At 39.3% G+C, this 13,276-nt stretch overlaps 1 protein-coding gene across 1 annotated transcript; it reads right to left on the bottom strand.

Annotated features, from left to right (window-relative positions):
* Positions 1 to 2,427: 2,427 nt before the first annotated feature.
* Positions 2,428 to 4,139, bottom strand: LOC121389333 (cerebellin-2-like). Its single transcript, XM_041520929.1, has 2 exons — positions 3,827 to 4,139; positions 2,428 to 2,855 (listed from the first exon to the last, which is right to left on the bottom strand). The coding sequence occupies exons 1-2, from the start codon at positions 4,137 to 4,139 to the stop codon at positions 2,428 to 2,430; spliced, it is 741 nt and encodes a 246-aa protein (XP_041376863.1).
* Between the last annotated feature and the right edge of the window lie 9,137 nt (positions 4,140 to 13,276).

Below are 13,276 nucleotides of genomic sequence, written 5' to 3'. Positions count from 1 at the left end.
GTAAGAGCGGGAGGAGACAGGAAAAACTGCCCACTCTTAACAAAAAATTAAAGTATCCATTTTGTGAACTACAGTAGAATCTCATTGGGTCGAACTGAGAAGGGTCGAATACACCGCAACGCTCGAACCAAAAACGAAGTCCCGAGTTACACTAACACGATGTTGTCCGAATCGCTAGGTCGAACTACCCGACACTTTCTCGACCACCGACGGGGTTCAACTGATTTGTTTACAATTTACATTGACGTGTCCTTTTCAGGGAGTTGGTCCACATGCCCCTTTGCCCTTGGTCACCCCCTTGGTATATTTTCACGGTTCGCCATTGTGTGATGTATCTGCCCAGAAGATCGTGCTTTAACATTAATTGAAAATGTCTTACGAAAATAATGTTATAATGAAATAAAAAAAGAGAAAAAATATTTAACGCTAATTGCAAAGCAGGTGTTTACTTCATATTATAAGGAAATTGTCTTTTTGATCATTGCTATTTTTCTTAAACTCCATGAACTCCAACAGCCCTGGGCCCCGTTCCACAAAGCGATCTTAGCCCTAAGATCACCTTAAGTGCATAGCTACCTTATGTACTTAAGGTGATCGTAGCACTAAGATCGCTTCGTGGAACGGGGCTCAGGATTAGTTTGTATCGCTAAGACCATTCACAGTTTTTACCAAAACCCCCAACCCTTTAAAGTCTAGACTTATTTTTATAACCGATTTTCTGACTGGCCTTCTCTCAAACAGTAGTTGTTTGTTGGGTGCATGCCTGTTACAGGCGCAGTCACCGCGCGTGGTTACATAGTGGTTCCAGAACGTGCCCAGTGATTACGACGTCGACCACTGACACGACATCAAGTGACCCACAACACGCCGGTTATATCTGTCTGTAAACTGACAAAACCAACACGAGCATTCCAGTTTGTTTTTCTGTGTTTGCCAGGAGATTTGACTGTCAGTGAGCCGTGTTCTAAGTATGTTATACGTACGTGCGAACTAATCTGTTGTACAAGCTTACGTGATGGTAAAGATGATGGAAATAGCCATTGTTCTGATGATGGAGATTTATTTTAATGCTGTTTTCCGACCAAGGAAGAGCACTCGCCCGAAGTGCTTGAATTGTAGGATCGAATCCTCTCTGTGGACTCATTAATATTTTTTTCCCGTTCCAACTAGTAACTCCGCGGTTAGTATATAAAATACCGCGGTAAGTGCTGTCCTAACTGTGGGAAAGCCCAGTTAAAAGAACCCTGGCTGCTAATGGGACAAAATGAAGCAGATTTCCATTAATATTATATGTCAGAATTATATGTTTGACATCCAATAGAGAGAGAGGAATGAGAGGGAGAGAGAATTAGAGAGAGGGAGAGAGAGAGAGAGAGAGAGAGAGAGAGAGAGAGAGAGAGAGAGAGAGAGAGAGAGAGAGAGAGAGAGAGAGAGAGAGAGAGAGAATGAGAGGGACACACACACCATGCCAGGGCATTTTTTTCTTTTTGGAGAGAGAGAGAGAGAGAGAGAGAGAGAGAGAGAGAGAGAGAGAGAGAGAGAGAGAGAGAGAGCGAGAGAGCGAGAGAGAGAGAGAGAGAATGTGAAGGTGAGAGAATGAGAGGGAGACAGACAGACACACACAGAGAGAGAGAGAGAGAGAGAGAGAGAGAGAGAGAGAGAGAGAGAGAGAGAGAGAGAGAGAGAGAGAGAGAGGGGGGGGGGGAGGGGGGCAAAAAGAAAAAGAATGTTTGTTTAACGACACCTCGGCACACGCTGAACTATGGCTGTTTGTGATGTCTAACAAATGGTTATGTGAAGAGAAAGAGAGTGGATAGATGGACAAACAGACAGTCAGCAGACAGGCTAGCAAGCAGAAAAACAGAAGGAAAGATATATTCATTTAATAGTTTAACAGTATTTTATTAATTTTTATTACTAAGTCTATGAATAAATATACAATAATACATTAATATTTTAACTATTCATACAGTATGTGCATTTGTTTTGCGCAAAAATAATGCACGCACGTGCGAAGGAAAACATGAATAATCATTCAAAGAGTACAGTAATGAATAATAAAACTAATACAAAATAAATAACATACAAATAGTTTTATGTACATCGTAGATTATAATTCCAATATTATTCTATACATTCAAACTACTATAAATATAACCCTATTTATCATGCAATTAGCCTATAGTAATAATATTTTAATTATCATGCAATATAATACGAATATGTCTTTAATTAAAGATTATTAATATTTAATGTCTTTTAAGTATTTCATAATAATCTGCGCATTTCACTAATCAAAGAGGTTTCAGACCTCAAAAAAGTTCAAATTCCCATTCGAATATTCGAAATGATGTGGTTGCCATTTTGTTTTGTTTTGTTTTTGTTTAAATCTTACTGTCTGAACACACGAACCAATCGTCTTTGGCGTTACAAATTCAACGGGTTGACGAGAAATCCCGAGAACGTACTCCACTGTCCGTGAACGTAATCTCCGTTTCCGTAAAACACATTGATAGAAAGCTGGTCGGCCTCTTTCATCTGCAGCAAGATGGAGTTACTTCCGGAACCTCGATTGTTCTGCGCGCCCGAGTATATCCGGCCGACGTCGTTGCCGTTGAGGTAGAACATAGTTTCGATGGTGGTGTTGAAGCCGGAGAGGATGGTGCAGGCGAAGTGGTAGATGCCGGCGATGGGACACGTGAAGCGGCCGGTAAACGGGTCGTAAGCGCCGCCGTTGTTGACGACGATCTCGTCGAAGATGACGGTGTCGATGTCGCGCAGGAAGGGCCGGTTGGCCGCCACCTTGGCCGAGAAGGCCACGTCGTAGGGCTGGATTCCTAAGCGAGCAAGTCGTGCTAAAATATTAAAAAATAAAAATAAATCATCAAAAGCGCAAAGAGGAAAGGAAAAGAAGTACATTTTCAAAAAGTAATCCATCTATTTACATAATTTTGGAAAAAAACCTCTCATTTTGCTGCAACCGGGCCTACTGTATTATCACACAAAGCACAGATTTAAGATCATGTTCAAAGGGCATACCGTAGATCGTTTTACCGACACCTCAGAATATTTTAAACCACGGCTAATTGATGTCTAAGGTATGGTTGTCGAAACAGACGCGGGTCAAAAGAGATTGGTATTGGGTGTGTGTAAACCTAAACCCCTCCACGAACTCCACCCCCACCCTCGTAATCGCTCATTTTGACTAGCTCGGATACAGCTGTATAATACTTTCTGTTCAAAAATAATTCTTATTTCTCAGTAATGTTAATAATTTATGCAAATTAAATACTACGTGTAAGTCTACTGGGTTTTTTAATTATGTTTATGTAATGCTACGTTATTTTATAGCCACAAACCATATACACAGGGATAATAAAACACATAAAACGCTTAAAATATAAAACATTAAAATAAATATATACATTTTAATTTAGAATTATTTCAAAATTAGTTTGTCGATTGGAAGTAAATATAAATGGCAACGTACTATATTATGATAAGACAAAATTTCTTATAGAAACAATACAAACTTTAGAATGACCACACATGCATAGCATATGCAGGTATTCATATTCTAGTCAATAATTTAATAAATGAAAAAAAACAAAAACAAAAGAAATCCCCCCAAAAACAACAAGCCGAAAATGTGGGAAGGAAAAACAGAGGGAAAGAAAATACTACTTTATTGAAAACTAATTCTGCATGTTTATATGACACACTTCTTGCTAATGTTGACCAAATATGCCAGTACAGGATTAAAATTTCGCAAAGATTACATATAGAATAATGCTACGTTTTTAAAAACTGACTCTGAATGTTTTACCTGGGACCACCTTCATGGATTCTTGCAGTGAAAACAACTGGGATGACATTTCATCAACTCTTCTTTGCATGCTCTCCATTCGGCCATATGCCGCCCTCATCCCCTTTACCATGATGTCTATCTCTTTGTTACAATCGCAAATCGGTATTGGCTCCGGCCCCAGGGTCTCGAACAGACTTCGTGAATCCGTATCCGCATCATCGGCCGTTCCAGTATTTTCTTTTTCCATGATGGGGTATGGCGGGAAGAAACAAATGGCGAAATTGAACAATCCCGCCAAAACAACCACAGAACAACCACGGTGACCGACCATTGCGCTAAGTTCACAGTTCGTAGTTCTAGAATATTTTGTCAGAGACAGAACAAAGCTCCATCTACGTACTATATACTGGGAAACAAAAATAATCCGGTCATTTGCAAATCAGATTATAGTAGACGGTACCACGGACAGGCAAGCCGGCCAATGTGAAATCGCCACGTTCGTCGTTTCATATCGAATGTTGTCTTAATCCGCGTTAAGAACACAAAAGGCTAAACTCTACGTTAAGACGTTTTTTTATGCTGGAAACAATCGCGATGGCACGGTATATGTATAAGGAAGAGAGAAACTAATTCTATTATACTTTTTAAAAAGCCTAGGTCTATCTTTAATAACTGGAAACACTGAAGAACAACATACGTTTTTTTTAGTTCCTCCATTGTTGGAGAGGACGGATTGCAGCTTACTAGTAGGCCGCTCGCCTGAAGTGGGTTTTGTCGTAGGATCGACCCCCCCCCCCCCCATCCCCTCGGTGCACCTGTTGGGGTTTCCCGTCCAACCAGTTCCTAACGACTGGTATAATATCAAATGTCTTAGTATGTGCTGTCCTGTCTGTGCTATTATTCGGTGGGAGTAGCCTTTGTTGCAGCAACGGGTTTCTTCTCTCAGTATCTAGACAAAAAGTTGTAATAACCATATGTAAAACATAAAAAAGTGTCATGAAATGTTCATGATTTATGCATGTATTCGATAATATCCTATTCGGTTCCTAATAACCGTAGTTTAAAACGAGATGGTTTATTTTTTAATAAGCATTAGTTTATTTTTTCTTTCAAGAATCGACCTTTCATCTTTATTTCACTTTATTTAGACTTTTGTCTCTGAGCTGTTATGAGTCCCAATATGACATATTATGTGCCCCTCAACTGGTATAGTAAAGACTGTGGAATTTATAGCAGGTTAAAATAAAAACAAATTCCTTACTACTAGCAGTAGGAGTAGCCTATATGTATATGCGGCGGTTGCGCTCGTTAACCAATGCCAGATCCAATGGAGGGGGGGGGGGGGGGGCAGGGAGATCCATCCCGCTTCACAAATATTTTATTGCAAGCATCCTTTTTTATTTTATTTATATATATATTTTTATTTGTTTTACAATTTCCAATTTGGCAAGTGTATATGCTTGGGTTCACGTGAATGCTTACGTGCATGCGCGCGTCTGTATGTCGGGGGTAATGCTATACCGTTTGCTGGAGTGCCCTTTTCATGACTTGACCCACGTACTTTTCCCCTTGGTATCCCCCAAAATACTTTCCTGATTTTCCAGTTAACTTTGTGTCGAAATAACACTAAATTTGCTGAGGTATCGTGAAACAAATATTTCTTAGTTTTCTTCCCGGGGGTGGGATTTAGCTGAGTCGGTTGAGTGCTCGCCTGAGGTGCTTGCATCGCAGGATCGAACCACCTCAGTGGATCCATTCAACTGATAGGGTTTTTCTCGTTCCAAACAGAGCACCACAACTGGTCACAGGCCGTGGTATGTGTTTTCCTGTCTGTGGGAAAGTGCATATAAAATATCCCTTGCTGCATTGTGAAATATGTAGCGGGTTTCATCTGATGACTACGAGTCAGAATTACCAAATGTTTGACATCCAATAACCGATGACTAATTAATCAATGTGCTTCAGTGGTGTCGTTAAACAAAACAAACGTTTTTTTGTTTTTGTTTTTTATGTGGAACGTGTATCAGGTTTATTCCAAAGTGATACATTGGTTGTCAGTGGCAACCGATTTAATGTTAGGCAACTACAACACAAGAGTAAAACAACTTTCTCTACCTGTTTGAACTTTTAAAGTTTTTTTTATAACTTTTTTTTCTTTCTGTTTTTAGTTCATTAAAACACTTGGTATAAGGATGTCAAAGTTTACATTTAGTACGATTACTGACTATTTATAACGACTTCAAACTGTTTTTATTATCTCACCGTCTGGTTCTTAAAAAGTAAATAGTATGTCATGCGAATTTCATAACGCGGCGAATTATTCTGTTGGAGTAATGCGGACTTCCGGCGCAATACTACAAGGTTTTAGAACATACATGTAACACCGGCGAAATAGGCTGAACTTTTTCAAAAGTCAGACACCTTTATTGCCCAACTATTCGCGAGATATACCTCAGTAATAAAAAGTCCATATGAGGTATTACGTACTTTAGTTTCAAACTGTATGCATTTAAAAAAATTTATATGTGTAAATCTGGCTTATTTGTAATTTGGTCTGACGGGGGTATTAAGTTATTACTTACGTCTGTCTTTTTGATATGCATATTTAAAAAAAGAAAGAAAATTATTGTTGTATATATTTTATGACAAAGGTTTCTTCAGGTGTTTTTGACTTGATTGATGTTAATGTTAAAAAAGGTATTTTAAAACATTTAACTGTTGTTATCAGTTCAGATATTGCAAGAAGAATGCCACGTGGCTACTCCTAATAAATGGAAGTTGGCTTTGTGTGTGTGTGTGTGTGTGTGTGTGTGTGTGTGTGTGTGTGTGTGTGTGTATGCGCGTGTGTGTTTGTTTGGGTTTTAGTAACCATCGCAGGACAGGTCATACCACCGCGCGCACGCCCGTGCGTGCGTGCGTATGCGTGTGCGTGTGTGTTTGGTGTTTAGTAACCATCGCAGAACAGGCCATACCACAACGTTTCATATACCACTGTACCATTCATTAATTCAGTTATCCTTATTTTCGTTTAAGGTTCAAGCACGCTGTCATGGGCACACACCTCGACTATCTGGACTGTCTGTTCAGGAAAGTGGGTTAATGGTTAGTTGTAAGTCGTTAGTGAGAGACACGTCGATGTAGTGGCCTTACGTCTACCCATTAAGTCGTTAAACTCACTCAGGTTAGTAGCCGGTTCCAGGATGGGGAACTTACCAGTCTCATCATGTCCGATGTCTTAACCACGACACGACCACCAAGGCCGATTATTGTACCAGTCGTATACCACTGATTATTTCACTAAAACGCTCTCTATAGTGGTTGACTCAAACCAAATAGGATAACCTTTACGATTGTAACTAAAACAAATGCGACGTCAGACAGCATTAGCAATAAGTGCAGTGATCGCCACATTGGTTTTAGGTACACTGTTTAATCTGTTGCTATTTTAACAATATTTGACCTACGGGCAAATATCCAAATAGTAATGGGTGTGAAATGTCATTTTTCATTTCATTTCAACTTATTTCCGTGCTTATATCCAATTAAGGTTCAATCACGCCGTCCTTGGCACACACCTCAGCTACCTGAGTTGTCTGTCCAGGACAATGAGTTAGTTCTCAGTGGTCAGTGGGAGAGAAGAAGGTATAGTAGTCCGAAAACAAGCATAAAACTTGGTGTGAGGGTAGTTTTCTGCACGTGCTATTTGTGCGGGTTCTTCACTGGCAAGGACAACGAAACGACAGTATGGAGCGTGGGAAGGGACATGATTTTTATAGTATTAATATTGCCTAGCTACCACCCATAATAATAATTTGGTGACAATATAAATTGGGTGGTGCTTAATTAATTTCCAGGTGTATATTTTTGTTATAAACCATCGCTGCTGTTACTGGATCAAGAAAAGGGGGAGCATGTGTGTATGTGTGTGTGTGTGTGTGTGTGGGGGGGGGGGGGGTACATGCCCCCTTACCCTCCCGCTTCCTACGCCAGTGGTCACAGTGTCAGCCTATGACAAAAACCCTTCACAAAATGTCGACGTCAAACGTTGGTCGAGCATTGCATGTGCACTAGGGGCGATGCGTAGCCCAGTGGTAAAGCGCTCGCTTGATGCGCGGTCGGTTTGGGATTGATCCCCGTCAGTGGGCCCATTGGGCTATTTCTCGCTCTAGCCAGTGCACCACGACAGGTACATCAAAGACCTTCGTATGTGTCTATGGGATTGTGCATGTAAAAGATCCCTTACTGCTAACTGAAAAGCGTAGCCCATGAAGTGGCGACAGCGAGTTTTCACCCTCAAAATCTGTGTGGTCCTTAACCATATGTCCGACGCCATATAACCGTAAATAAAATGTGTTGAGTGCGTCGTTAAATAAATCATTTCCTTCCTGTGCATGTGCACTAAAGTTAGCCTCGCTTCCTCCCACTGATAAACCGGCCTCGGTGGCGTCGTGGCAGGCCATCGGTCTACAGGCTGGTAGGTACTGGGTTCGGATCCCAGTCGAGGCATGGGATTTTTAATCCAGATACCGACTCCAAACCCTGAGTGAGTGCTCCGCAAGGCTCAATGGGTAGGTGTAAACCACTTGCACCGACCAGTGATCCATAACTGGTTCAACAAAGGCCATGGTTTGTGCTATCCTGCCTGTGGGAAGCGCAAATAAAAGATCCCTTGCTGCTAATCGGAAGAGTAGCCCATGTAATGGCGACAGCGGGTTTCCTCTCAAAATCTGTGTGGTCTGACGCCATATAACCGTAAATAAAATGTGTTGAGTGCGTCGTTAAATAAAACACTCTTTCTTTCCCACTGATAAAGCCTTTCGTGAAAATGTTTACCACGACGATCTTCAGGTTGCAGCGTACATAGTAGATATTTGTATTGCTGTGTCAAGACGAGCGATATCTGAGCAAAACATTTAAAAGACTGAGTTGCACTAACCGTTCAGCTCAGTGTGGGCCTATTTGCTATCACATTTATTTATTTTTTTTAACTCTTTTCACTTTCTTAACACATCAAACATACTTAAAAACAGCTGAATTGAAATCCTTCTTATAAACGATGATGATACATAAATATCTTTAAAAATAATATAAAAAAATAAATAGAATAAAAATAAATATCTATAATTGGCATGTAACTGTAAAAGTAAGTATTGCTGTCATATTGTATGACATATGTTTCGTCTTAAAAAAAACCCCAAACAACAACCAACAAAAAAATGTAGAAATAGAGAATAATACATGAGTGACCGTTAGATACCTTTTACCTCACAACGAGTTGTTTAAAAAGGTATCTAACGAGCGAAAGCGTAATCGATTTCCATCGTGTTGGTTTTCATTGGGTATATGGCATTGGTGACCTGGTCATCACCTAGGAGCAGCCAGTCGCGTGTCTTGAAATTGTTAACACATGCACGTGTGTAAACAAGTATGTGTTATCATAAATAACGCATGGTGTTCTCACCAACGGGTGTGATAGAAGATAGAATTCCACATATAATAATACTTACCGTATCTCAATCGCCAGCACACGTGTATAATATATATTGCCATTAAAATTGACGTCGAATTTTTAATTATTAATTTTTAATGTCTTTTTTACTGACTATAGCGAAGAAGGGGATGTCTAGACTATGGCGAGCGAATTTTATAGAGGTGGGTAGCCCGAGTACTCCGACCGTAAGAGAGCTAGACGGACATTTAGACGGTTAATTGACCCTAATAACCGTCCAAGGGGCGGGACGTAGCCCAGGGGTAAGGCGCCCGCCTGATGTGTGGTCGATGTGGGTTCGATCCTCGTCAGTTGGGCCAATGGGCTATTTCTCGTCACAGCCAGTGCACCACGACTGGTATGTGCCATCTTGTGTGGGATGGTGCATATAAAAGATGTCTTGCTACTAATGGAAAAATGTAGCGGGTTTCTTCTCTAATATATCCCTTGCTACTAATGGAACACTGTATACATATATGTACTATATATCAGAATTATAAAATGTTTGACATCCAATAGTCGACGATTAATAAATCAATGTGCTCTAGTGGTGTCTTTAAAAAAAAAAATTGTATAATAAGCTGCAATCTGCACTGTCGTTATTTGCTTTACTAAGTAGTACCGTAGTTAATGAGGGCGGGAGGTAGCTCAGTGGTACAGCGCTTGCCTGATGCGCAATCGATCTAGGATCGATTCCCGTCGGTGGACCCACTGAGTTATTTCTCGTTCCAGCCAGTGCTCCACGACTGGTTTAACAAAGGCCGTTGTATGTACTATCCTGTCTGTGGGATGGTGCAAATAAAAGATCCCTTGCTATTAATCGAAAAGAGTAGCCCATAAAGTGGCGACAGCGGGTTGCCTCTCTCATATCTGTGTGGTCCTTAACCATATGTCCGACGCCATAAATAAATGTGTTGAGTGCGTTTAAATAAAACATTTCCTTCCTTCCGTAGTTGATAGCCCGTTCACTCAGTCTTATAAAGACATTTGTGTTACTGTGTCAAAAACGTGAGCAAAACAACTTTAAAAACCTAATTACGGTGGCTGATTTCCGCCAAACAAACTTACAACTTTTTAGTACGGCGTTGTAACGCCATATACAGCATTATAATGCCCTATACAGCGTTATAACGACTTATTTTACGGCATTACAACGCTCTAATTTAGGGCTTTGTAATGCGTAAAATAAGGCGTTATAACGCTGTATAGGGCATTATAATGGCGTTATAACGCCGTACTAAAAAGTTGCAATCTTATATTATGTTTACCCACACCTTCCTATCACAAACAAATACTTTTAGTACGGCGTTTTAATGCCGTAATAGGGCATTATAACGCCGTATTACAGCGTTATAATGCCCTCTTACGGCGTTATAATGCACTATTACTGCATTATAACGCCCTATTTTACGGCATATTACGCCATAATTTACAGCGTTAATTCGCTATAATAGTGTAGGGGCATATGTAGTTAAAATAGGTCCCGTGGGAATTTCATGTTAATTTTTGGAACCAATGATATTAATAATCATTATTGTATACAGATTCAGAAAAAAATATGGTGCCATTTTTTCTAACGAATATCAAGGTCATTCTGAGGTCACTAAAGGTCATCACTATAAATCTGTTCAAGGCGCTAATTGAAATAATGTGTCACCGTATACTGTCTTTAAAATACTGGCATGTAGTATGTTAAAAGAAAGGAAACCATGTAAACTACATTAAAACATCAGTAAATATTTGTTTTATTAAAGGGGGGTGGGTGTGAAATATAACTACTAGATGTTATATCATATTTGGTCAAATTAACCACATTATAGCGAATTAACGCCGTAAATTATGGCGTTAATATGCCGTAAAATAGGGCGTTATAATGCAGTAATAGTGCGTTATAACGCCGTAAGAGGGCATTATAACGCTGTAATACGGCGTTATAATGCCCTATTACGGCATTAAAACGCCATACTAAAAGTAGTGATTTATTTGTTTTGGCGGAAATCAGCCACCGTACCCTAATTGCTTTTATAACGAACGATTCAGCGCAATATTAAATTTTAATAATTGTGTTTTATATTTTCACTTTTCTAAAACACCAAAATTACTTAAAAACAACTAGATCAAAACCTTCTTATAAACTATGTTTATACATAAATATCTAAATAAATAAATAAATAATAAATAATAAACGAATAAATTTAATACAAAATGGCATGTAACTGTAAATATAAGCGCTGTTGTCATATGCAGGGTTTTTTTGCTAGATGTTATTTGTTACATGACAGCAGCGCCCACCAAGACGACTAGGTATTAAAATAGTCCTACCTTTCCTCCACCCTCACCTTTCTACCCCCCCCCCCCCCCCCCCCCCCCCCCCCCCCCACATGATCATTTTTGGAATCGCCCAAATCCAAAGGACAAATCAACACTTGCACTACATTGTTGTATTAGTATAAAAATGATATCGCTATCAGCGAACACGTGTTATCCTTTAACAAAACAAACAGAAATGCGCCACACATACCCAAAACGAGCACCTGTGAAAATAAACACGTTTAGAAAACATGTATTTTAGAACATATTGTTAGTTCCGGTTTTTCCCACCCAAGATGTGAACATAGACACGTGCGTTATGTAGATGTGCAAACAAACACACACACACACACACACACACACACACACACACACATATATATATATATGTACACACACATACACACGCACGAACGCATGTACGCACACACGCACGCACACACAAAGACACATGCACGCACGCAATGAAACAGACCAATGTAAAACATTATTTTCCGTAATTCACAATGGACTGCTGTGTAACTGCTGGGCAAACAAAAAACAACAAGGAAACCTAAAACAACAGTTTTTTAAAACATTTATTTAACATTTTGTTTGTCGATTGAAAACACATTACTTGTTATGTTCAAAATATTATTATACAGCAGACCAACATTCACTGAGCTACTACATGTACGAAGTTTAGGATGACCAAAATGCATTTAGTATGTAACAACAGTCAAGGCTGAGCAGGGGGTTGGGGGGGGGGGGGGAGGAGGCCTCAAGCCCCTCAGTTATTCTGAATAGAAAATAATATGATTGGTAGTAAATCTTAAGGCAGAAATGAATTTTACTTGTAGAATGCAGGAAATTGCATTTCGGGACATCTAGTTTTCAAATGTTACGGGGAACATACCCACGAACCCTCCTAGAATGTTTGCTTTGAGCTCGATCTCAGTCAGCCCCCCTCAATGTCTGTTTGCTTCCGCCATGCCTAAGCTATTAATGTTTGAAACATAAATCCATTTGTTTTTGTAGTTTTTTTGTTTATCATTGAGCATTGTGTTAAGAAGAAGAAGATAAATGTTACATTAAAAATATAATAACACAGAAAACAAAAATCAATACTGAGCTGATAAACACATTAGGATGTCCGAAACTGCATTTAATTTACAAATATTAATATTTGAAGCAGAAATGTTTTAAGGTTTGTAATCTTAATTTTAAAAAAAACCCAAGGCTGTCTGGACTACAAACATGACATTGTTATCTTTGTTACAAATACGAAATACTACATGAATAACCGTTAGTTACGAATGAAGAATGAATCAATGTTTAACGAATGAATGGATGAATAAATGCAATGAATGATGAATGAATGAATGCATAAATGAAATGAAAGAAATGAATGAATGAATGCAAGAATGTGTAACGAAACCCGAACACGAAAAATACACAGGATGAACAGCAAATGGTGTATGTGTATATATATATATATATATATATATATATATGTATGTATGTATGTATTCTTATATTTTGAATATCTCTATTATATATATGTCGGGTTTTGACTTAAACATACATATATTCAATGACGCACTGGCACAAAGGATATTAAAATCCTTTATGGCCTTCACAAATTTCCTCATGCCGTTACCGAGACCCGAACCTGTGGCACCCAATCGCCC

This window comes from Gigantopelta aegis, chromosome 14 (genome assembly GCF_016097555.1).
Source record: "Gigantopelta aegis isolate Gae_Host chromosome 14, Gae_host_genome, whole genome shotgun sequence".
Lineage (NCBI taxonomy): Eukaryota > Metazoa > Mollusca > Gastropoda > Neomphalida > Peltospiridae > Gigantopelta > Gigantopelta aegis.
Note: the sequence above shows the minus strand (reverse complement) of the source record. Positions and strands in the feature narration are given on the sequence as shown.